Raw genomic sequence first — 25,299 nt, 5'->3', positions numbered from 1 at the left:
TTCACTCTTTATGCAAATAACCTGATGAATTACGACTCTTAGGAAGTTGTTAGGTGAAACGAATAGGGTTCAAAAGAATAACTCATTCACGCAGCTATGGTAGGTATAATATTTCAAAGCCACTGAAGTGACAGGTACGTATACACATATATACGGTTACGCATTTGCATTTTCTGATATTCACATATATATGTACGCTGATATACGCCTATATATACACTGATTTTTACGAAATTAACGGTCAGACCTCGGCGAACGTGCGATAGTCTCCGGCTCCAATGAGCGGGGCCGGTCCGCTCCGCCGGGTGGCCTGAGCCAATCAGCGCGGAGGAAAATCAGCTAATCGGATAACGAGAGCGCGGTTGGAGTGAAGTCGGGGAGCGGCGGCGCAGCAGCGGCAGCATCAGCATCAGCATTGGCCAGCCGTCCGGAGTGTGAGACGGATCTCTGCGGACCGGGATCGCTTCTTCTTGCCATTTTCGCGCAGCAAAGGTAAGGCGGTATTTATAGGGCAGGTAATGCACGAAGCTCGCGTGGTTTGCGGCGCTGCTTAAACTCGCCGGCTGCTGCACCTGAAGTTAGAGGCATCGCTCCGTTTGTTATGCGGGACTGTGCGAAGTCCCGGGGAGCAGTGTCTGCGTGAGCTGGCTTGGTAAGCGAGCCTGCATTGGCATTACTGATTACGTCTGTCGCACTTCTAACTTTTTTTTTTTTGACCAATGCATTCGTTTGTCAGACGCGTAGATAATTTTAACTGGCGATTTTCTGTCTAATAAACTTAGCGGTTAACGCCCCTCTAATTACCCGTTCCTTTTCTTGCTCTTCAGATAAGGACTTCATAGTAGAAGTTTCACTATGGCAGTTAATACATATGAATCTGTGAGGGCCATTAAACGAAAAATATCTGATTTTTGGTACAATGCTGATAGTAAGTTTACCAGCACAATGCTTTATTGACAATTGTTCACTAAACCCTGGCTGTATATATGAATACTCACGTTGCTGGTCTGTGTCATATTTTACAATCGTATCGATACTATCAGTATTGACAGTGCAGCTGGATTTTAAGATTAACATTTATTTGCCTCTTTATGAAGGGATCTGGGTAGAATCTTGCCTATTAATACATACTACAGGACTCCTACCCCCTGTCACTGATAGAAATTTTAGACCATCGATAGTGTATTGGAGGTAAAGAAGAAATCGACAATGACACAGGAGAAAGACTCACTGCTGTGTTACGAAATGCCCAATAGGCTTGGAAAGAAAACTGAAATTCATTTGATATTCATAGATAAGCAGGGTGAGAGCCTTGTTTACGTGTATTGGTTATCTTTACCTATCTTTTAATACAATACACGAAAATGAGAAGCGCTTGAAAACAACAACTCGACAAGAGTCATCATAAGTTTTATTGGGGGGAAGCGTGTCGATTCCTTGTCCGTGGGTCCGAAGGTCTGCTTACCGCCGGTCGGTGTCGGTGCGCCGCCGGTTCCTGATCTGCCGCCGCACAGGTAGCGACCGGGCAGCAGGTGTTCAGGTCCGCCGCTGGTTTCATTCAAACTACATGCATTTCGCTGTGCTCAGAAAACTTGCCAACGCAGCCTGATCATTAACGGGGTGCGGTGTCCCTCAGCTGGGAGAGTGAGATCAGAGAATGATAAGGATTTCTCAACCCATATAGATACGCCCATCTGCACACAGCTGTTGAGCTGTTGCATTGCTTCATGCAGCATCAGATGCTCTGTGCATCTTTTTCGCTCTCCGTGCTTTGGAGTCATATATTTGATTCCTGTTAAGATTGCCCGTGACAGCCCTGGTTCATTTGTATTGGTTGTGTAGTTTTGCAAAGTGGGTTGCATGAATGTCCTGGGGTGTGATCGAACCCCATCTCCACTATATAATTCAACCTGTCATCACTCCAGTCCAAAAGGAAAATCCCTATTCCTTCCTCCAGACCCTGTCTCACGTCATCTCTTACAGGTAGAAATACAGCAATATGAAACTAGAATCGGTTGCAAAACGCCTGGTCTTCCCTTTTATTAAGATTTGCAAATGTTTTGGTGCGTAAATTCATGTTAGAGCTGAACGATGTATTTGCTAAATTTTATGCCGGAAGGACTTGGTCTGAAATAATGCATCCTGGGGCCTGAGCAGTTGGTGAGGGTGCAGTCGAGCGTCCCTTATAGCTGGACCTGCTGTGATGCCTGAGCCCAGCTGAGCAGAAGCACCCTTTGATAGTGCACCCCCCCCCCCCCCCCCCCAACTGTTTTTGTGGGTCTGGAACTCACCACAGCTGCCTGACTTTTTCACAACATGCCTATGACTGTCTCTCACTGTGTCTTTTTTCTGAATTGTGCTTCTCCCTACCCAACTTTTCTCTGCTCTGATTGGTTAACACTCAGGTTATCCCCCCTCCCCCTCCCCAAGCTTGATTAGTCAAGAGGTGCAGATGTACGGCCATGCCTAAGTGCTGGAGGTCCAGGTCTGGATTACGTTTCAGCCTCTTACCAGATACAAATTGGGCTTTGGGGGCAAGAGTGGGGGGAGGTGGACAGTGGGGGTGCATAGAGGCCATGATTCAGAGTTCAATATCCTTCATGTGCATGTACATAAATACAAAAGAATTCTTATCTACACTATACAGCCAGTGACGTATAACATCAAGCAGGATTACACAGCACAAAACCAGACAAAGTAGACGTATGACTAGGTACTGTGGAGGTACGCAAACGTGACAGATAAAGTGTGATGTGCAGTGTCACTTGGTGCAGTGAGGTGTCCTTCTACGCCTCCGTCGCAGGCAGCTGTCTACTGAACGGTCATGTCCGCCAAAGCCATCTCGGAGCAGACGGGGAAGGAGTTCCTCTACAAGTACATCTGCACCTCGGCCGCCGTCCAGAACCGCTTCAAGTATGCCAGTGTGACGGCCGACACAGACTGGGTCCGGCTCGCCCAAGAGCACCCATGGCTGCTGACTGAGGTGAGGTGACTGCTTACACCCACGACAACAAAGACATTGTTAATTTTATTCTTGTTGCGTTCAAGTCAGCTATGACACATTTCTCATTTAATTGTCCTTGAGTGAACTCTTTAATAATGCCATTATTAAAGAATCTCCTTCTGTCTCATTCTGACGATACTGGACTCGCCTTCCACGTTATCTTGATATTTGGTTGGAGCCAGTGTGCCGTGACAATGCAAAACCCAGAAGATTTATCTGGAAATTAGCCTTGACAGTCGCCGCTGTCCCCTGATTCCTGGCCGCATTCCAGGATTAAATGGGAAGTAATTTGATTGTCTTGAGCAGTAGATGTTGGGCTGTAGGCCAGAAGGTAGTTTGTGCCTGAACTCTGCCCAGGGGGTTCATACAGGAAGTTCATACACGAGATAGGAGGGTGTAAACTGGCCAGGTACCTCTGGGAAGCTGCGAGTCTTCCTGCTTTGCATTTACCTTTCAAAGAAAGAGAGCTTTTGGACTGTCAGAACGTGATACGGAGCTGTGAAAGGCCAAGAGGAATGTTAGAGGAAGACATTTAATTCTGCCTATTATACTCTGTCTGTATGGTGCTGGCTGATATGAGTGTACAGGGTTTCCTCATTATCTGGGATATTTTAATGCTATATTCACATTCATCATCTTTTAATGGTTTTTTTTTTTTTTTCGGAGCTCAGCATTCACTGTTTTAAAAAACTGTTTGGAATGGATTGTGAATGTGATGTGAATTTTGCCCTGAAGTATAAAGTGTTCGTTGTACGCAAAACCTCAACTGTAACACAAGCGCTGATTGTAACCTGAGCAATTCCGCTTGCTATTGCCATGTTATTCACTGCTTTGTGGTTATGGTGGACTGTGATTGGTCCTTGTGAGGGCGTTCTCTCATACTCTGTTACTAAGAGGTACAAGTAGTGAGCCCTGACCGCAGAGAATGCATTAATATCGGATATGGATCTGATTTAATTATCAGCTTGTTTTATGAGAGGTGAAAAGTTCAGGTCCAGAAAGTAAAAATCCACGATGAAGATTTAGTTTCAACCAACCAGTTGAGTACTCTGTATTCGGTATCCAGTTTTTAAAAAAAACTGGTTTGGTGTAGAGAGTGGAATGTAAATGGAATCTTGGATCTTGAATCTGGATTTTTACTTTCTGCACCTGAACGATCCACCTTTGTATTTAATGAATGAAATTAAACAACAGTTTATGGTAATTCGCTATCCTAATAATTTATTCAGTAGAGGTACTAAAAATCCCCATGATTGCTATACAGTAGTTGGTAGTATCATGATCAGTAGTCCAAGTGCCTGAATGATGTCATATGAATAACCAGGTGACCACTGGGAATTGTAATATACACTTTTTACATGGAATATTTGCCGCAGGGTAAAATATCAAAGAGCTCATCCCTTTCCCTCTGTTTTTTATATGTTTTCTTTTGAATATCTGATATAGTGTGTTTTATGGCAGCTTACTTAAGAAATCCCTGAGTGTTAGCTAAGACTTGATTGGCTGACAGCAGTCATGTTGTCCTGCTCCACAGCGACTGGTGATAAAGCCTGATCAGCTGATCAAGAGGCGGGGAAAGCTGGGACTGGTGGGCGTCAACCTGGACCTGAAAGGCGTACAGGATTGGCTGAGACCCCGGCTTATGAAGGAAACCACGGTGAGTCGGGATGCTCCGCCCAAGTGGGCGGAGCAAGTTTGTGGGGGGGACCACCATTACTGGTCACACCTCAGATGAAACGGCTCATCTCTGGCTCCCATATCCCACACATAAGCCTGTAATTACCTTCAACTCCCTCTTCCCACATACTGCGAAAGAGATGTGCTTCAACATGTCTTACCAACATTAAAAAAAACCAGTCAGTCCAGGCTCTCCCTGCATGCCTCCCGAAATCGAGGGGCAGCTTTAAAAGCACGGCGTCTTCCTCCCCCGATGTTAATTTCTCAGATTCTGCCTGCCTGTCTCCTCAGCCCTCCAGCTATAAATCCCCCCCCGGCTGCACGTTTATACTTTAAATATCAAATGGAGTCGTTTGTGTCATAACATTTCCTCCTTGTGTGGTATTATGGTTCGTATTCCCTATCCTCTTTCTCTCCCGTGAGTTAGTGAGAGGTCCCAGTTCGGTCGCGAATAGCCTGCCGTTGTTTCCCTTACGACGGGGAGGGAGGTTCATCCCTCCTCCTTGTGGGCCTGCCTCCCACTCTCCACTTTCCTGTCCCCTGATCCCTTTAGCTCTTTCTCTAACATGTCACCAGTCACTCCCGTCACGGCGGCGCCGCAGTAACTCGCTGCCCCCCGGCTGGGTGTCGGCCTGCCTGCTGACATGAACTGCCTCAGAGGTACCGGGAGTTCAGTCACTTTGTAAAGGTGCAACTGCTGTTTTCTTGGTGATGTGGTGCTGGTGCAGGGACTTAAAGCGGCACGTTTGGTTTGGACACTCTGCCCCTGATCAGAAGGTCGCTGATCTGAGCTCCGGCCTCCGCAAATCAGTCAGGCCCTTTGACCCCCCCAGCTCCATGGCCACCGCTGCTGGCCACTGCCCTTCACTGCCAAGCTTGTTGTCACCTTAGTATCTGTCTGTGTGTTGTTGAGAGCAAGATGGGGGGGGGGGGCAAAAAGAGACCAATCAAATGTCATTAAATAAAAAGAAAAACAATTATTATATTTGTTCAGGTAAGACGCAGTGAAACGGCTGAAGTTTAGTTCAATTGCTTGACATGCAGGATGCATGGTGGAAAAAATAGGGATGGGTAGTCAGAAGTGGGGGGATCCAGACCAGTAAGGGGGGATCCAGACCAGTAAGGGGGGATCCTGACCAGTAAGGGAGGACCCCCCCCCCAAACTGACAGTATTAGACAGTGAGTGAATAAACTGCATATTCAGTATAGTCGCTGTCATGTTTACGTAGGAGTTAGAGCCTCTTAATCCCAGAGGACATTTACCCACCGGCTCATTCTGCCACGGTGTGCTGGAGAATGTTACTGGGAATCATTCCTGCCTCCTGCTGTCAGACACCACATCTCCCCCCCCCCCTCCAGCCGTAACACGTCAGGAAGCAGTCCTTCTTACAAAAGTGAAGTCTCATTGCCAGACAGTTCACATTTTTGCACCAGGAGCTGGGAGGGAGCAAAAATGTCGACTGTCTCCGGGTCCCGAAGGCTGGATTGGGAAACATTGCCCTACAGGTTTACTTTCCGAGTGCCAGTCTGTGAGGTATAATAGGATGTTTTTCTCTGACTCTATAAGCATCCGCGCTGATGCTTTGTGTCCATTGGTCCATGCATTTTTTATTTTTTGTTTTTTGAACGTAGTCCTAATGGAAGCATTCACCAGATAAACGAACGTGAACGTGAACATTCTTTTTGTGTCCTCAGGTGGCAAAGGCAAAGGGGATCCTGAAGAACTTCCTCATCGAGCCCTTCGTGGCCCATAAGCAGGTGACACATGCTCTGCCATCTCGCTGTGTTGGTGCTCTCTCAGGAGCGTGTGCGTTGTTCTGGTTATGGGATTTTGGTGCATGGTTACTAAGACCTCACTTCATGCTGGATATAAACTGGGTTGGATAAAGAAGGGGTCCAGTATTCTACTAGGCTATGGGACACTGGTTGATTTCGCGGGGGTGGTTAATTTCCTAAAATTAACTGTATATTTTCAAGCTATACCTTTTTTTTTAATTATTTTTTTAATGACCCCCGACATGCCCCATCCCCACCAGTTCAAAAGTTTTACTGGTCCCAGTCAAAAGGTTGAGAACCCCTAGGCTAACGAATCATGTCTTTGGTCATTAGTCACATAGCCACAACAAGAAGTTCCCTTACGGAGAACCTGGGTCATAATCTTTCTGGCAGTTAGACCGGTTCCTTAAACACCAGGAGGACCTAATCGTCCCGCTGTGTCCTTCAGGAGGAGGAATTCTACATCTGCATCTATGCCGCCCGCGAGGGTGACTACGTGCTCTTCCACCACGAGGGCGGCGTGGACGTCGGCGACGTCGACGCCAAGGCCCAGAAGCTTCTGCTGGGCGTGGACAAGAAGCTGACTGAGGACGCAGTCAAGGGAAGGCTTCTGACGCACGTTCCCGCGGACAAGAGAGCGTAAGTGGACCCACTTAGCAGAGGGGTTAAAGAGGGGCCATAAGTTATACAGTGGGGCCGAGCTTTTCGTTAGCCAATCAAATGTTTTGAATAGTTGAGTGACAGGGGATGGGCCACTCTTGTAACCAATCAGCTGGGGCTTGTTCTCCAGTGGCCCCACCCTTTTACACACACTCTCACCCTATTAGTGGCTGGAGCAGATTTTCAGGGACAGGGTTTCAGGTCCAGTTAGTGACAGAGGAGAACAAAAACCCTCCCTTTCCTTTAGGCCATTGAAAGCTCCTTAAACGCCGTTCCCATAAATAAAATGCCTTGAAAGGAAGTGGCAATAACAGTGTGTACTCGTATTTTGTTTATATGATGACACTCGGAGACCTGCCTTCCATTAACAAAATGAAGCCTTCCCCTGCCTTCATGTCCCACCCTCACCACGGCTACAGTCTGAGCGCGTCCCTGCAGTCGATCGTTTTGATAAGTGTGTGCAGAAGCCGCCATCAGCCCCCTCAATCTGTTTCGCCCCCTGACCCCCGGCTGGCAGATCCCCCTGACAGCAGGTTCCTGGCTGCCTGTGTTGGCTGACATTGAGAAAGATCGCCCCCCACCCCCCCCAACCCCCAACTGGCACATCACCCACCAGAGCCTGGCTGCCAATTCTGCCTCTGGAGGACTCATAAATCCCAGACGTGAAAGCTGAGTCACCCCCCTCCCCCTCCCCCTCCCCTCCGCGCCCCGTCTCTGAGGTTAATGGCTTGTTGGCTCCCGGTTTGCGGAGAGACCCACATCTACCTCGCGCATCTCCCAGAAGCTCCGCCAGGCTGACGTACAGATGCCGTTCAGCCGCTTCGTGCTATAGCTTTGAGCAAAAAACCCTGACGGATCGAGCGAGCTTTTAGTTCAGTTTGTCGGAACTTGTGGGGGCGTTTTCCATGTGACGGGGGTAAGTTAAGTGACCATGGGATTTGAACCTACGACCTTCCGGAGTGATTTCTCTGTGGGGCCCCTGAGCAGGGCCCTTAGCTCCCAGGGGCCGTCTGACCCTGCCTTCTCAAAAACACACATTGCTTTAGTTAAGAGCATCTACTACAGGGGTCACCAACTCCGGTCCTGGAGGGCTACTATCCAGTAGGTTTTCTATCATACCCGGCTTCTGATGAGCCACACTTGTTCTCAGGTAAATACCAAGAGCAGGTGTGGCTCATCAGAAGCCAAGCAGGATAGAAAACCTACTGGATAGTAGCTCTCCAGGACCGTTGGTGACCCCTGATCTACTAGATAAATAAAATGTAAATTTCACCCAACTCAGATGGCCTCCTTCTGAACACATGCACCTTGGCTGTATTCAGGACTGGAAGATTGATTCTTATTGGGTAATATGGTTTAAACAACCATAAAAGTATTACCATTGTTATTAGTATAAAAGGCACCTGGAAAGCAGAAGCGGAAACGGCAGCGTAATACATTTACATAATGCCAATATTAAATCAAATAGGATCCGGAATTGAAAGGAGTACATTTCTCATTAAGGCAGTAGTGTAGCAAAATGGATGGGAGTGGGCGTGTCCTGCTCGGAAGGCTGTGTTATTTTGCTGCAGTGAATCATGGGTACAGATGGGAGCCACACTGCAGTTATCGGGCAGGATCTGGAGATTGGAAGCAGGGAATTATGGGGAATAGAGGGTATGCAGGTCTGGGGTGATTAAGCTCTGCTTTATTCCGTCCTACAGGGTCCTGGCTAGTTTTGTGGTGGGGCTCTTCAACCTCTACGAGGAGCTGTTCTTTACCTACCTGGAGATTAACCCACTGGGTAAGTGCTGCCTCTTACAACAGCTGCCCAGCCTGGAGGAACAGTCAGGCCTGAATGTCCTGGCTTAAGCTGCAGCCACAACATGGTAGCGTCTCTTGAGGCGTCTGTCTGCCTGGTGGCTTGATCACCCTCTGAGCCCCTCTGGACGGAAAGAGCTCCTTTAGACACTCATCTGAGGCACTGTCTGGAAGCTGATGCTGGAAGCGCTTCAGGTATACAGAGCTCACAGAAAGTCTTGGGATGCTTGTTTAACACTGTAAACATGTTGCAAATTTATTAGCTTCATAACAATGTTTAACATATCTATTATTTTCTATTATTATCTATTATTTTGCAGTATATTTGCTGTATTAAGCAAACATCCCAAGACTTTCTGTGAGCACTGTGTGTTAAAAGCAGTCCCTCATCCCACCTGAACAGTAAACACGACTTCAAGCATAACCTGAGCATTTAATTCTTTGATACCAATTAGAATAGGAAGGAAACGCATCATCCATAAAGAGTCGGCGGCGTGATGAACCTCTGAAAGGTGGCTCTGCGACTGTCTAAGCAGGCTGGCCTGGATGCCTTTGATGGTCTCCTACAGGCTCAGTGTAGACGGTGGTGTCTTCAGAGCCCTGAATTGATGCAGTGACTTTGCAGATCTGAGATGCTGCCTGTTAATTCGCTGGGTTCATTGCTGGCGACTGCAGGTGTGCAGGTTCGGGACGGTGACTCCTAAAGCAGCACCAGCTGGGTGACTGTGTTCCTGGTGCCAAAGACTACAGAGAAATGTTATGCAAATTACAGCAACCATGTGGTGGTTTTATTCTTTGACAGGCAGCCAGAGCTGATGTATACATCCATCCATCCATCCATCCATCCATCCATCTTCTAACCACATATTCTGGTCACAGGGTTACACAAATCAGTAAGAGAATAATAAATCAGCACACCGCCCGCATCCACAAATCTCCGCCCCGCCTACAGTCTGGATGTTTTCCCGGCCGTTTCTGTCGGACCTTCCATCATCCCCTGATCGGTACATCAGCCCTGTCCCTTTTAACGGAGTATGTTCTGCCAAATAACATCAGATTGCCCCCCCCCCCCCCCGCCCCACCATTTATGATTAACGGAGCCCTTGCCCTGGCTCCCTCCCTGTCACCCCCCCAGATCAGCTTTAATAGGAGGGGGGCTGTCTCGGATGTGTGATGTCGGTGGCCCTGGTTTTACTTTAGATGCCTCGTCAGGAGATCCAAGAGTCTCAATCTCTGCATCTCAGAACATTGAGAGGCCCTGCAGGAGACACTCGGACACACTTCGCCCCCAAATGGGGGGGTTCTAAGGCACTGGAATTGGGATTGTCTTTTGTAGCTTCACATTTATGGTGTACATTTACAAAAACGGGTTCAGGTAGCCTCTGGTCCAGTTGAGGTTCTTGCTCGAGGGCCCAGGTGTGACCCTGGGATTTGCGATAACAGCCATGGCACCCTAGCTTACTGGGCCACACCCCCCCCCCCATCATAAATAAATATAGCACAAGTATTCTTGCTGCATCGATTGGCTTCTCTGCAGATGATCAAGATGGATGCATTAATTTCCGATAGCACCACAAACAAACCGTAATTCCTGATGGTTCACGCTCCATATCCCCGTCTGCCCCCCCCTAGTGGTCACCAAGGATGGTGTCTTTGTGCTGGACATGGCGGCGAAGATCGATGCCACCGCCGACTACATCTGCAAGGCGAAATGGGGCGACATAGAGTTCCCCCCCCCGTTTGGGAGGGAGGCGTACCCCGAGGTGAGTCGGCCCGTTCCACGCTTCTCAGAACTGATACTGCAGACCAGCTAGCTGAGAATCTGCATCTGTTTGACAGCGGCATTATAGATAGATAGATAGATAGATATATACTTTATTGTCCCCATAGGGAAACTTGACTTGGACTCTACAAAGCTGGACCTGCCAAAACGCATGACACACCAGTCCCTCATACAAAAAACATCAAAGTAAAAAAAAAATGACTGAATGAACGAACAAATAGATAGATAGATATCCATATATCACATTAGCAATAACCAGTAGTTTTAATTAAAACATTAATTTCAAGCAGTAATAAACTGAAATCCAGTGGGATGCAAAGACGGGGTGTAAGTGGTAAATGAGGGACATTCAGGCCTGGAAGAACATCCTCGTCTGTATTTGCCAGTTACAAATCCAAAAGCCAGCAAGTCGTCCATCATAAAACCGTGGCAGGAAAATTTATGACCCAACGCCTCCTCTCCTGCACACCAACCAGCTGGTAGAAGTTGCTTTGGCCAATATCCAGAGACGCCGCGTCCACCTCCGTGTCTCGGGGTCATCGATCAAAGGGAATAAACTCCGCTCTGTGGTAAATTCCCCGGTGACTCATCTGGAGAAGGCGGGGGGGGGGGGGGTCTGATTTACAAAGCAATGACAGAAATGGCAACTATGAATATTCCGGCTGTCAGGGATGCCGACGAAGCGAGACGGACGACCTCTGGGTCACGTTTGACTGCGTGAACCGGAAGACGTCAACCTTGAATCGCATGTCATGTTGACAGGTTGTGTCATCGTCGGGTTTGGTTAATTGGTTGACCCCCCCCCCCCGAGCCCGATAAGGGCAACTTCAGGAAGCCTGACTGCTTCTAAGTCAGGTCAGGCAAAAGATAGAAGATGCGGTGATGGAGTTCGGTTCAGCGTAAACACCACCCTTTAAGATGAGAAGCTTCTGTTAACTGGCCATGCAAACCTCCCCATCGCTGGGCAGCAGACATACTACGTCTGTGTCTCCACCCTTATAACACATCCTTTCCCTCCTTGTGAGGTGGATCAATTACTGTCACATTTTTAGTATTTTCCCTTCGCAGTAGTGGTATTTGGAAAGGTGATATTTCATTATTCATTTAAATTACCAAATGCTTTTAACTAAGGTAGTTTTATAGCTAACAGCCTGTGAGTGACCTTGTGTCCGGTTCTGTGAGTGACCTTGTGTCCGGTTCTGTGAGTGACCTTGTGTCCGGTTCACTCCAGGAGGCCTACATTGCCGACCTGGATGCCAAAAGTGGTGCCAGTTTGAAGCTCACCCTGCTCAACCCCCGGGGGAGGATCTGGACCATGGTAGCAGGAGGGGGAGCGTCCGTAGTCTACAGGTGCCGTCCGACAGTAGTTGTGCACTCATGACTTCACACTCTGCCTCCATTGCTGTTTTCCCTCTTGATGACCATCTCTAACATCAAATCCACCCGTTCCAGGAAGCACTACAGCAGTGTTTCCCAACCTGGCCCTCGCAGACCCTCAGACAGCCCACGTTTTTGCTCCCGGGAGCTGGGAGGGAGCAAAAATGTGCACCATCTGTGGCTCCCCAAGGAAACACTGCAGTACAGGCTTTGTCTTTATTGATAGGGTACCAAGTAGCACTGATACCTTATACCTTCATGGTTGGGGTTCAAATCCCAGCCTCTGTGTGTAGAGGCTATGTTCCCCCCATGTTTACTCCGGTGACGTCGCACAGTCCAAAGACATGCAGTTAGGCTATTTGGGGTCTCTGAATCACCCACAGTCCTGTGATGAATTGGTACCCCAGTCTTGTGCCTTGTGCTTCCTGGAATAGACTCCAGCCCCTCTACATGAATACTGTGTCTCTAAATTTTCCTTGAGCGTGTTTGAGCTATAATCGACTGGCATCCCATCCTGTGCTTGCTAGGATAGACTCCAGGGTCAAAACTGATGGATGGATGTGTGGATAGATGGATGGATGGATGCATGGATTAAAACCCCAGCACTTAATCTGGGGCTGTTTGGGTGCCATATTGATCTAGCCACCATCATTTCCAGTGTATGAAAAGAATGTGAGTCCTGGCAAGTTTGTACTTTTTGGAGTTTTTTTTGCAGGTTTCCAGTCTCTTAAGAATGGTGTTCATGCATTGATTCTGGGCCCTTCAGTTTTTAAATTTCTCCTGAGTATTTTGTTTTTTGCTGTCGGATTTTATTGTAAATTAGTGGTCTCATTGCCGGTCTCCCATAAGGCCCTTCTCCTAAAATGCTCCCGTTTTAGAAATCTCTACCTCCGCAAAGGCGACACAGATGAAGTAAGACATGAAACAGGTTGCAGGCCTTTCATTTTCCCCTGGATATAATTCTGCATGCGTCATATATTCACCGCACAGAAGCGCCAGCGTCTAATTAGTTTGAGTCCTCAGCTGTAACTTCTGAAATTTGGGCACAGATGCGGGACAGACTGACAGTAGAGCGGCGAATCGCAAAAACATCTCATTTAGTTAAAAAGAAAAACATAAAATGCCGCACAGTGGCATATAAAGGGGAAGACGGAGGGATTTCTGGGTAATGAGCCATCTGGCAGAGAAGTGATGTTTGGAGGTGGTGTTTCGTGACTGATTATGCCTGATGCAGACCCTCTGGTCTGTGGCAGGATATCATGTGGAGGGGAGTTAATTAGCGGAACCGGGAGGAATATCTGATCAATCCCGTAATCCCCAGAACGGCATGACATCATCTCATGTGAAGGGATAGCTAATGAAGGAAAATTTCAAGTTTCACACAAGGTGTTATTGCTGGTCTTGATTATAATAATAATAATTAGTTTGCTATTAATATAATAGTAATAATTCCCTTGTTCATATCTCGCTTGGTTCTTATATTTCATTTATTGTCCAATGTAACAACGATTTTTAACGATTGTGACTATTTACAGGAATATGTCCATTCTCCTCTGTCTACCGATAGTGTTTGTCCAATGAAAAGATGTTTTATGAATTCATTTATTTCATTAGTATTTATACTGTATAACATTTGTATCCATGATGGTCTTCTGTATGGATAACTTAATGATAAGTTAACGTTGACGGCTAAATAGGTAGAAAAAAAAAAAACCTTTTTAATTGTAAATATAAAGCAAGATTAGTGTGTATCGTGTTGACACTCATGTATTTGCCTCACTAACAACAATCCACATAAGTCCATTTGAAACCGTTCACTGACAGCTATGTAAAGATCGCTCTCGATTTGGGGTGCTGAGGGTCTCAATATGTTATCGGTTTAGGTTTAAGCGTTTTTTTTTTTCTTTCTCCCATCCTTCCATCTATTTTCCCTGACCGCTTATCAGTTACTAGGTCATAGTGAGTCTGGAGTCTATCCCAGCAAACACAGGGCAAAAGGCAGGGGACACTCTGGGTGGGACGCCAATCCAAGACAAGACCTGTTATAGGATGTAAACAGTTCTTACTCCCTGTAACCTCCTCGCTCCCCCTCCCCTGCAGTGACACCATCTGCGATCTGGGTGGGGTCGACGAGCTGGCCAATTACGGGGAGTACTCGGGCGCACCCAGCGAGCAGCAGACGTACGACTACGCCAAGACCATCCTCTCCCTGATGACGCGAGAGAAGCACCGTGATGGTAAATCCCACCCTGATGTGGTGCTGCGCTGCTCCACGCTGCCACACTGTGGACATGTCAGTCTGAGTGCACTCGCCAACAACGACTGAAATGTCAGTCTGAGTGCACTCGCCAACAACGACTGAAATGTCAGTCTGAGTGCACTCGCCAACAACGACTGAAATGTCAGTCTGAGTGCACTCGCCAACAACGACTGAAATGTCAGTCTGAGTGCACTCGCCAACAACGACTGAAATGTCAGTCTGAGTGCACTCGCCAACAACGACTGAAATGTCAGTCTGAGTGCACTCGCCAACAACGACTGACATGTCAGTCTGAGTGCACTCGCCAACAACGACTGAAATGTCAGTCTGAGTGCACTCGCCAACAACGACTGAAATGTCAGTCTCTTAGACCAGCAGTCCCTTGACACAACAATGGCAATGTTACTTCCTGGTTTGGTCAGAAAAGGAAAGACAGAAATAGGGAGAAAGGGAGAGGGAGAAAGGAACATCTTGTTTTTATATCTAAGTATTTCATTGATCCTTTTTACTTTTGTTTACCTTTTTCCTCTACATAAATCGACCCTTTTATACATCCTTTTCGCCTGTGGTTGATGTATTTAAACATGCCTGCTCTATACTCCCGCAACTGTTACCTGCCTTCTGATTTTCTTCAGGGAAAGTGCTGATTATTGGGGGAAGCATCGCCAACTTCACTAATGTGGCAGCTACATTCAAGGTGCAGTGATGTGTGTGCAGTGTCAAGCTGTGCCACTGGAGGGCCTCGGTGAGCACCAGAAATGACTGGTGTTTTTGTATGTAGGGCATCGTGAGAGCCATTAAGGACTACCAGGTGCCCTTGCAGGAGCATGAAGTCTCCATCTTTGTGCGTCGCGGTGGACCCAACTACCAGGAGGGTCTCAGGGTGATGGGGGAAGTAGGTGAGTTGCCGAGGAGATAGTAGAATGTTTACAATGGTATCACTGGCCAACCAAAGATGCAAGTAAGCATCGAGGATGCGGGAGATGTGTGAACCTTTGATAGTATCTCCGACATTTCATATCTTTCACATCAAACTAACAGTGATGACATCATAGAGCTTGCATTTATGACGTCATAATGATCCCACCCCACCCCGCCACAGGGAAAACCACTGGGATCCCCATCCACGTCTTCGGCACCGAGACCCACATGACGGCCATCGTGGGCATGGCCCTGGGTCACCGGCCGATCCCCAACCAGCCGCCAGCAGCCGCCCACACCGCCAACTTCCTGCTGAACACCAGTGCCAGTGTTTCGGTACAGTGACCTGCTCACTGCTCTCCTCACTGGCCCCACAGAGAGTTAGCATGCGTCGATAACCATGATGTTTGGGAATGCACGGAAAAATACACCACATACTCTGCTTCTCATTACGCAACGGTACTTTGTAACCTGCCATACAGACCCCTGTAACATCTCTTGAAGGCAGGCCTCAGAAAACATAATTGGCATCATTGAAGTGGGACGTTGGGGGAGGTTTTGCAAGGCTGCTACCTCAGTGCTCCACAAAGACGTCTCACTTGTCCTTTGTGGTGCCGTCGTAACCCTGTCCGTCTGCTCTAGACCCCAGGGACCAGCAGAACGGCCTCCTTCTCTGAGCCCAAAGCTGCCAGCAGCGCCTCGCCTGCAAAAAAGTCCAAGCCTTCTGTCCCTCCAGGTAACCTAATTTTGCCAACCTTCTCTCCTGTTCTTTGGGGAGGTCAATGCAGAAAGTTCTGGAGCAGGCCTGCCCACTGTATATCCAGGTCCTGTCCCAGCCTATCCTCACTGTGACAGAAGACGGCCACCAAATCAAGGTGTCCGGTGTGTGAGGTTGGTAACTCACACGCTTGCAAGATAGAAACTCAGCTCAGAGTCACCGTGTCGTGTCCTCATTTCTGCTTTTACCCGGCGCCCAAGTGTATCTTGTTAAATTAATGCTGACAAATTCCACTTCCCTTTGAAAAAACCATAATGGAACCACAGAATTTAAATAACTGTGGATGTAACGTTGATGAGGTGCCAAGCCCAAATCCGCACTAGATCACACGCTGACATTTATCACAGTGACATTTATATTAGGAAGTTATGGGAAACATGACCCTAATTTTTGGGCTTTGTGCTCCACCCCCCGCCCACATCAGCCTGGAGGTTATCTGACTCTGTGCCAGTTGTCTTGGCAACAAACCCCCCCTCCGTTCTGTTCCTCCGAGTGCCCCGCTTAAAGGGCTAGGCAGGAAGGGAATCCGCCCATCGCACATTCCAGTCTTTCCAGCAGTCCGTCATGCAGCTTTGGCACTGATGTCCTGGCTGCTAAGTCTGTTTCCACACAAAGAAAACACTCCCCCCCCCCCCCCCCGCTGACGCATCATCACAATCAGGTTTTTTTGCCCTGTAATTTCTACTGAGAGCATTTCAGTCCACTTGCGTGCTAAAAATAGGCTTGCATTTTTTCTCCTGGTTTATTTCCAAGCTAGAATAGAATATTTTATTGTTATTGTACATGCACAACGAAGCTCTGTGTACTTCTCACTAATGCTACATATTTTAAAAGATAAAATAAATAGCAAAATGAAAACGTTTGGGCTATTCATAGGAAGGTGTTCTACAGCAAAATTCATCCCACATCGCAGCGTTTTGAAAATCTGGTGCACGTATATACTGTATATATGGTAATCATAAGCTGTTCCCACAGTGAAGGCCACCACGCTCTTCAGCAAGGAGACCAAGGCCATCGTGTGGGGCATGCAGACACGGGCGGTGCAGGGGATGCTGGACTTTGACTACGTCTGCTCCAGGGAGGAGCCCTCTGTGGCCGCGATGGTCTACCCCTTCACGTAGGCGTCCGAGTTCCCGTCTCCCGCCGGCCTGAGGTGAGGCGGCATCCTGAGGTTGTGTTCCTGTTTTAGTGGAGACCACAAGCAGAAGTTTTACTGGGGACACAAGGAGATCCTGCTGCCAGTGTACAAGAACATGGGCGATGCCATGAAGAAGCACCCTGAGGTGGATGTGCTCATCAGCTTCGCCTCTCTTCGCTCCGCCTTTGAGAGTACCATGGAGACCATGCAGTACCACCAGGTAAAGCTTACCGCTGCTGTACACCCATCAATGGCACGTTGGCATCTCCGCGTTCCTAAAGCAGAGTATTTCACACAGGTTCAGTGTGTTGGGGATTTCAATGAGTGACAATTCAACTGTTCCTCGATGTTCTTCCAGATCCGCACCATCGCCATCATTGCTGAGGGCATCCCCGAAGCCCACACAAGAAGGTTGATTAAGAGGGCGGATGAGAAGGGCGTTACCATCATTGGCCCAGCCACGGTACGCTCGCAGCCCATTGGCCAGGGACCAACATCTGCTGATCTTCCTTAACTGAGGGCCGTTTCGTGTTCTTCCACCCGACCAGGTGGGTGGGATCAAGCCCGGCTGCTTCAAGATTGGCAACACGGGCGGTATGCTGGACAACATCCTGGCCTCAAAGTTGTACCGGCCCGGCAGTGTGGCCTACGTCTCCCGCTCGGGGGGGATGTCCAACGAGCTCAACAACATCGTCTCCCGCAACACTGACGGCGTGTTCGAGGGGGTGGCCATTGGGGGCGATAGGTGAGGATCAGAAAGTTTCGGGGCAGCGGCGAATCCTTGGTCATATGCTTTGCTTTGTTTGGCTTAGAGGAAAACTTGGGACTTTCATGTTATTGTTTAAAAAAATTGCCTTTATAAAGGTATTTACAACATGAATACCCTATAGATACCCTGGGTCTACCTTCATGGACCATGTATTGCGATACCAAGACACCCCTGAAGTCAAGATGATTGTGGTGCTAGGGGAGGTATGTTCCTTCAATAAATAGTCCTAAAATGTTAGGAGACGCTGATTGTGGGTGTAATTATGGCTTTTCTGCTACAGATCGGCGGTACGGAGGAGTACAAGATCGGTCAGGGCATCAAGTCCGGCAGGATCACCAAACCCGTGGTGTGCTGGTGCATTGGAACCTGCGCTACCATGTTCTCCTCCGAGGTTGGTGGGTCTGGGGATCCGTTGAGGGATGGGCCGCTTCCGTGGGCGATGCCAGTATGTGGACGTCTCCCTGCCTGACGCAACTGCGCCCTCATCTCTTAGGTGCAGTTTGGCCACGCCGGGGCTTGCGCCAACCAGGCCTCGGAGACGGCGGTCGCCAAAAACCAGGCCCTCATGGAGGCAGGCGCCTTCGTGCCAAGAAGCTTCGACGAGCTCGGCGACATCATCAAGTCAGTCGGCACGCCGGCCACGTCAACACACACGACACATGATGTCTGTACATCCACTCTACAAACTCAGTCACGTTACAGATATCAGACGTGAGGGAGAGGGTGTGAAGTGTGTGCTGTGAAAATGGGCACCATTATGGTTTTCATTTCTCACCATGTCCTTGTGAACTACAGAAAGGTCTACGATGACCTTGTAGCCAGCCGAGTCATCATTCCTGCTATGGAAGTTCCACCTCCAACGGTGCCAATGGACTACTCATGGGCACGGGTAAGTGTGGAAGATACCAGCTTGGCTCTAGTGACGCCAATCCTGGACATCAGTTCTCCATTGGGTATGACTAGTACCTATTAGCCAAGTCCTTTTAGCTGCAATCCCCTATGCTGTAGGAACTTGGACTGATCCGCAAGCCCGCGTCTTTCATGACTAGCATCTGTGACGAGCGCGGCCAGGAGCTCCTCTATGCCGGCATGCCCATAACCGAGGTCTTCAAGGAGGAGATGGGTCTGGGGGGAGTGCTTGGCCTACTGTGGTTTCAGAGGAGGTGAGGGGGATGCAGGTGTCCCACTACAGTCCCATTGCTGTTTAGGACACGTCAGACCTTTAGGATAATTAATGCAGGACCTGGGAATGGACAGGCATGGATGGTTAATAATGTAGGTCTTTCATCATCTTTTATCATTCCCTGTTTGTCTGCCCCAGGCTGCCTCGCTACGCCTGCCATTTCATCGAGATGTGTCTCATGGTGACAGCGGACCACGGCCCGGCCGTCTCCGGTGCCCACAACACCATCATCTGCGCCCGCGCGGGCAAGGACCTCATCTCTAGCCTGACATCCGGGCTACTGACCATTGTAAGCTGCCTCCTTGAACTCCCTAATCCCACAAGACGGTCATTTCAGACATCCCTTAATTTCATGTTTTATTTTTAGCCCCGTAACTCCATGTTTCACTTTGAAACAACTGTTAAACTAAACAGTCGCTTTATCAGTCTTTGTCATACCATTAATTCAATGCTATTATAGCTACTAAACAAAGCAAAATCTCCATTTTGTATCATGTGACCTAACAAAAAAGGATCATAGTTAATAAAAAAATAAATCTTTCCAGCATTGGTTTATATACAGGTCCTTCTCAAAAAATTAGCATATTGTGATAAAGTTCATTATTTTCTGTAATAGACTGATAAACATTAGACTTTCATATATGTTAGGCTTGAACTACTTCAGTTGTGTGTAATGAATCTTTTATTGTTTAAATATTGATGATTTTGGCATACAGCTCATGAAAACCCAAAATTCCTATCTCAAAAAATTAGCATATCATGAAAAGGTTCTCTAAACGAGCTATTAACCTAATCATCTGAATCAACTAATTAACTCTAAACACCTGCAAAAGATTCCTGAGGCTTTTAAAAACTCCCAGCCTGGTTCATTACTCAAAACCGCAATCATGGGTAAGACTGTCGACCTGACTGCTGTCCAGAAGGCCATCATTGACACTGTCAAGCAAGAGGGTAAGACACAGAAAGAAATTTCTGAACGAATAGGCTGTTCCCAGAGTGCTGTATCAAGGCACCTCAGTGGGAAGTCTGTGGGAAGGGAAAAGTGTGGCAGAAAATGCTGCACAACGAGAAGAGGTGACCGGACCCTGAGGAAGATTATGGAGAAGGACCGATTCCAGACCTTGAGGGACCTGCGGAAGCAGTGGACTGAGTCTGGAGTAGAAACATCCAGAGCCACCGTGTACAGGCGTGTGCAGGAAATGGGCTACAGGTGCCGCATTCCCCCGGTCAAGCCACTTTTGAACCAGAAACAGCGGCAGAAGCGCCTAACCTGGGCTACAGAGAAGCAGCACTGGACTGTTGCTCAGTGGTCCAAAGGATGAAAGCAAATTTTGCATGTCATTCGGAAATCAAGGTGCCAGAGTCTGGAGGAAGACTGGGGAGAGGGAAATGCCAAAATGCCTGAAGTCCAGTGTCAAGTACCCACAGTCAGTGATGGTCTGGGGTGCCATGTCAGCTGCTGGTGTTGGTCCACTGTGTTTTATCAAGGGCAGGGTCAATGCAGCTAGCTATCAGGAGATTTTGGAGCACTTCATGCTTCCATCTGCTGAAAAGCTTTATGGAGATGAAGATTTCATTTTTCAGCATGACCTGGCACCTGCTCACAGTGCCAAAACCACTGGTAAATGGTTTACTGACCATGGTATTACTGTGCTCAATTGGCCTGCCAACTCTCCTGACCTGAACCCCATAGAGAATCTGTGGGATATTGTGAAGAGAAAGTTGAGAGACGCAAGACCCAACACTCTGGATGAGCTTAAGGCCGCTATCGAAGCATCCTGGGCCTCCGTAACACCTCAGCAGTGCCACAGGCTGATTGCCTCCATGCCACGCCGCATTGAAGCAGTCATTTCTGCAAAAGGATTCCCGACCAAGTATTGAGTGCATAACTGAACATAATTATTTGAAGGTTGACTTTTTTTGTATTAAAAACACTTTCCTTTTATTGGTCGGATGAAATATGCTAATTTTTTGAGATAGGAATTTTGGGTTTTCATGAGCTGTATGCCAAAATCATCAATATTAAAACAATAAAAGGCTTGAACTACTTCAGTTGTGTGTAATGAATCTAACATATATGAAAGTCTAATGTTTATCAGTCAATTACAGAAAATAATGAACTTTATCACAATATGCTAATTTTTTGAGAAGGACCTGTACAGGAGCCTGTCATCTCCGCTGACGGTAGAGCCGGGTAACTGATTATCTCCCTTACGTTTTTTTATACTTTGTTTGTGCCTGGCACTTTTTCAAAGATCACGATAAGATCAGGAAAACAACGCTGAGTCGTCACACTGGGCCGTCGCACGACTGCTGGTGAAACAAACAATTATTCACCAAATGACAAAATATAAAGCTTTTATAGAACAAAAACTAGGCTTTTTATTAAGACTATTTCTGTTCTGCTTCATAGTTTGTATAAATATTTTTTAAAATGTTGTTACAAAGATATGCAGGTATGAGTATGATTTGCCTAATACCCAAGGACGGGCAGGCATCAGATAAGCATAGATTTGGTGCCAGTAGATGTTTATCAACTGAAGGTAGAGGTTCTCTGGAGGATATGACTGTGTCACAACAGCACCACCTCCTGTCACTCATGCTGTTCCTCATGTCAGTGCTGCACGACCCCATTTATATAAAGGGGGCCGGACCGCAATGTTTTATTTCACTTCCTGTTATTGTTAGTTAAGAGGCTTCGGAGCACGAGTAGATGGAAGGTCTCTACAAAGATGGAAATGAAAACACGCTTGTGCGTTAAGCCTGCGTCTGCTTGGGGGCTTTTCAGGGGGACCGGTTTGGGGGGGCTCTGGACGCCGCCGCCAAGGAGTTCAGCAAGGCCTTCGACAGTGGCCTGCTGCCCATGGAGTTCGTCAACAAGATGAAGAAGGAGGGCAGACTGATCATGGGCATTGGGCACAGGGTCAAGTCGGTCAGTTATGATCGAAATCCTTACACTCCGTTTCATCTCATAACAAAATATCTTAGTTCAACTATGCTTGGTTCTGAAAACATCATCTCCCTGCCTACCACACATACAGGTGAACAGTAAAAAAAAATTTTGAAGCCCTTTTTCTCAGTTAGCGTCAGTGTAGTTACGTTGCTTTGCCTTTGTGGGGCAGTATAGAGGTCTGATGGGAATAGATCTTTATTATAATTTCTATTTAATGTTTTTTTTCTAAATGGTCATACTCTGAAACATACACCAGAGTGCAGTCTAAACTGATTCTTCCCTCGCATGACCCAGAGCTCTTAAGTGCTATTTCAATAAGTTATTGTGTAACGGAAACGAATTCCACCCCTTGCTCTGCATTGAGGTCCTTGAGGTTTAATGGGAGGAGAAAACTTGCCCGAACGATAACCCTGCAAATCTGAGGGCAAGATCAGCTGGTAGAGAGCAATAAATCACTGGATGGGCAACATAAATGTTCACTCATTGCCACTGGTGTACCTTCAAAGAGTACCTCCCCCTTCCCCCCCTTACATTTCCAGATTAACAACCCAGACATGAGAGTTCAGATCCTGAAGGACTTTGTGAAGCAGCACTTCCCAGCCACTCAGCTGCTGGACTACGCCCTGGACGTGGAGAAGATCACGACCTCGAAGGTGCCACAGTCTCGCTTCATGGGTGTCGTAGCATGTGCATGAATGAGTGTAGATGGGCTTCGTCGCGGCATTTTAACTTGACCTTCTAAAAAGAGCTCTGGAGTCCATCTTATCTGACTACCCCTCCCACACGCGCACAGAAACCGAACCTCATCCTGAACGTGGACGGCTTCATCGGGGTGGCCTTTGTGGACCTGCTGCGGACATGTGGTGGATTCACTCGGTAGGGAGGGACCGGGCACCGGTCCGCAGACGGCTCTGTTCACGTGTCGCGTTTTCCCCGCTCAGGCATCACTCCTGTCTCTACCTTGCAGGGACGAGGCTGACGAGTTCGTGGAAATCGGGGCTCTGAACGGAATCTTTGTCCTGGGTAGGAGCATGGGCTTCATAGGTGAGCGGTCGAGGAAGACCAAGCAGTCATACATGCGTGTCATTAGCCTTTGTTATACCTCCACATGTTGATTTTAAATGGTGCTTAAATTTCAAGCCACGAAAAAGTGGAGTCAGGTCTTCCCCATTTCTTACTCTTCTCAGGGCACTATTTGGACCAGAAGAGGCTGAAACAGGGCCTGTACCGCCACCCTTGGGACGACATCTCCTACGTGCTTCCGGAACATATGTCCATGTAACCATAGCAACTCCAAAGCCAAACATTCCAGAATATCACCTTCTGTGCTATACTTTGGGACCGGGGGGGGGGGGGGGAGAGGAGTTAGGGTGTGGATGAGATTTTTTGAGAAAAGGGCAGCTGAGAGTGAAATATCGTGAAGGCAAATGTCGGAACTTAGGAGTTGTTATGATGTGAATGTTACGGTAACGGAACAATGAAGACCCATGTGGATCACAATTAGTCAAACGAAAAGACTGTAGCTAATTAACAGACAGTGACCAATCAGTGACTCACCACTAAACACTGTGACTATAAGCTCATAGCCGGGGGATATCAGAAGGGAGAAACGTACATCTAGCTGACCAAACTAAGTCAGTAGACACCTTAATTGGGTCCCTTTTCCATTTGTGTGCATGACTGAAGTAAAATCTGTATTGTGACCAAGTCCTATGTCTCTCAAATTAACAGACTATCATCACGCAGATAGATGTGCAGCGATGTTCGTCTCATTTACCTTGTTCCTTACCACCAAAACTCTGCGTCGCTACGGATACGCACAACCAGCTAACTGCAGTTTGGAAAATCGCTCTATCTAAAATAGAAAATGCTTAAGCGTAATTAGTAAACACCACTCGAATAAAAAATACTATTAACAAAAACATTAACTTTGTCTTGTGGTTTTGAGATGACATGTCGATCAGTTCAAAGCTGGGTCCATTAAACCAAACTGTGGACTTTGGCCTGTCATTGCAGAGGAAAAAAAAAGGTGTTTCCTGTTTCTCTTTTCATGGCTTCCTGTAGTCTGCTATCTTTATCTGTGTGACTGTGTCCTGGATGACCGGTTCTGAGACTGAGCCTTGTCTGTATTCACTGTTGTAACCCATTTGCTACACTTTTAAAGGATTTATTTTATCTGAAACAGATGTCTTAATGTATAATTAGTATAATATGATAAATATTATATTGTAGCCAATAAAAATAAATGTAAATATCACAATTCATTTTCTGATTTATTTTGTATATCCTTGTTTGATAATGGACAGACAGGTGTTCTTTATTTTAACACATCATTCTATAGCTGTAAGTAATTTATCTAACAAACACCACAGCCTCAGAAGGCATAGAGGAAGGGGTTAAAACACTGTTCAGTCTTCCCTTTAGTATTGGTTATGTGTGAGTTATGTAGTCTGCTACATAATTACTGGTTCTCCGGACATACAACTGCAGGCAGTTTGGTTCCACCGATATATTCTCTTAGGAGTACCAGTTACCAAAGCAAAGGTCCTTGTGACCCGGAACGTAAACACGGAACCAAACAGTATCATAAGACATACATTTTGACTGTAGGAGAAATTAAGTGTTCTGTGTTCAATAGGTTGGGGATGTTTAAGGCCGTAGGTTCAAATCCTATAGCAGGCAGCACAGTCAATTCACCATTAGGCCTTTGAGAAATGCCCTTAGCCATAATTAACTACTAGTCTGCTATGGCAGTGTTTCCCAATCCGGTCCTCGGGGAACCACAGTCGGTCCATGTTTTTGCTCCCTCCCAGCTTCCTGGAGGAAGCAAAAACATGGACTCTGTGGGTAACTCAGGACTGGATTGGGAAACGGTGTGCTATAAGAAATCCCAGCTGTACTCTGACCCCAACACATGTATATATGTGTCTGTCTTTCATGAAGAGGAAGATAGGATATGTAAAAACTGGCGTAATTTAATGAGCTGCCGAATATAGTGCCTTACAATGATTAATGCCTTATATTTGATTGTATTGCCCTTTCAAATGCATTGTCAGACATGTTCTGCAAACTTTCATTTTAGCTCAGATGGGATATTTGCTATCTAAATGATTTGTTTCCACTCATAATTTCTGGCAAACAGGTACTCACTTTAACCTGGATCCGACTGTCATAATTATTTTTTATTGTTTTTCTTTTTTACCGGTTATAGATCACCAGG

The 25,299-nt window shown here is 47.2% G+C and overlaps 1 protein-coding gene across 2 annotated transcripts; it reads left to right on the top strand.

Annotated features, from left to right (window-relative positions):
• The first annotated feature begins 317 nt into the window (after window positions 1-317).
• Window positions 318-24,339, top strand: LOC111855971 (ATP-citrate synthase). 2 transcript variants are annotated; one of them, XM_023835525.2, is made up of 28 exons: window positions 318-492; window positions 2,804-2,983; window positions 4,539-4,661; window positions 6,377-6,439; window positions 6,906-7,096; window positions 8,821-8,900; window positions 10,550-10,680; window positions 11,932-12,050; window positions 14,178-14,314; window positions 14,973-15,034; window positions 15,119-15,236; window positions 15,440-15,594; window positions 15,901-15,994; window positions 17,012-17,153; window positions 17,226-17,394; window positions 17,533-17,637; window positions 17,723-17,919; window positions 18,065-18,146; window positions 18,224-18,334; window positions 18,437-18,564; window positions 18,739-18,832; window positions 18,952-19,106; window positions 19,265-19,415; window positions 21,915-22,058; window positions 22,619-22,732; window positions 22,873-22,955; window positions 23,047-23,123; window positions 23,267-24,339. In XM_023835525.2, the coding sequence occupies exons 2-28, from the start codon at window positions 2,825-2,827 to the stop codon at window positions 23,359-23,361; spliced, it is 3,279 nt and encodes a 1,092-aa protein (XP_023691293.1). In that variant the 5' UTR covers window positions 318-492; window positions 2,804-2,824; the 3' UTR covers window positions 23,362-24,339. The 2 variants fall into 2 exon arrangements, with proteins under 2 accessions (XP_023691293.1, XP_072560783.1); XM_072704682.1 differs by lacking the exon at window positions 318-492 and adding an exon at window positions 544-652.
• The last annotated feature ends 960 nt before the right edge of the window (window positions 24,340-25,299 follow it).

Source organism: Paramormyrops kingsleyae, chromosome 22, assembly GCF_048594095.1.
Source record: "Paramormyrops kingsleyae isolate MSU_618 chromosome 22, PKINGS_0.4, whole genome shotgun sequence".
NCBI classification, from domain to species: domain Eukaryota; kingdom Metazoa; phylum Chordata; class Actinopteri; order Osteoglossiformes; family Mormyridae; genus Paramormyrops; species Paramormyrops kingsleyae.
Note: the sequence above shows the minus strand (reverse complement) of the source record. Positions and strands in the feature narration are given on the sequence as shown.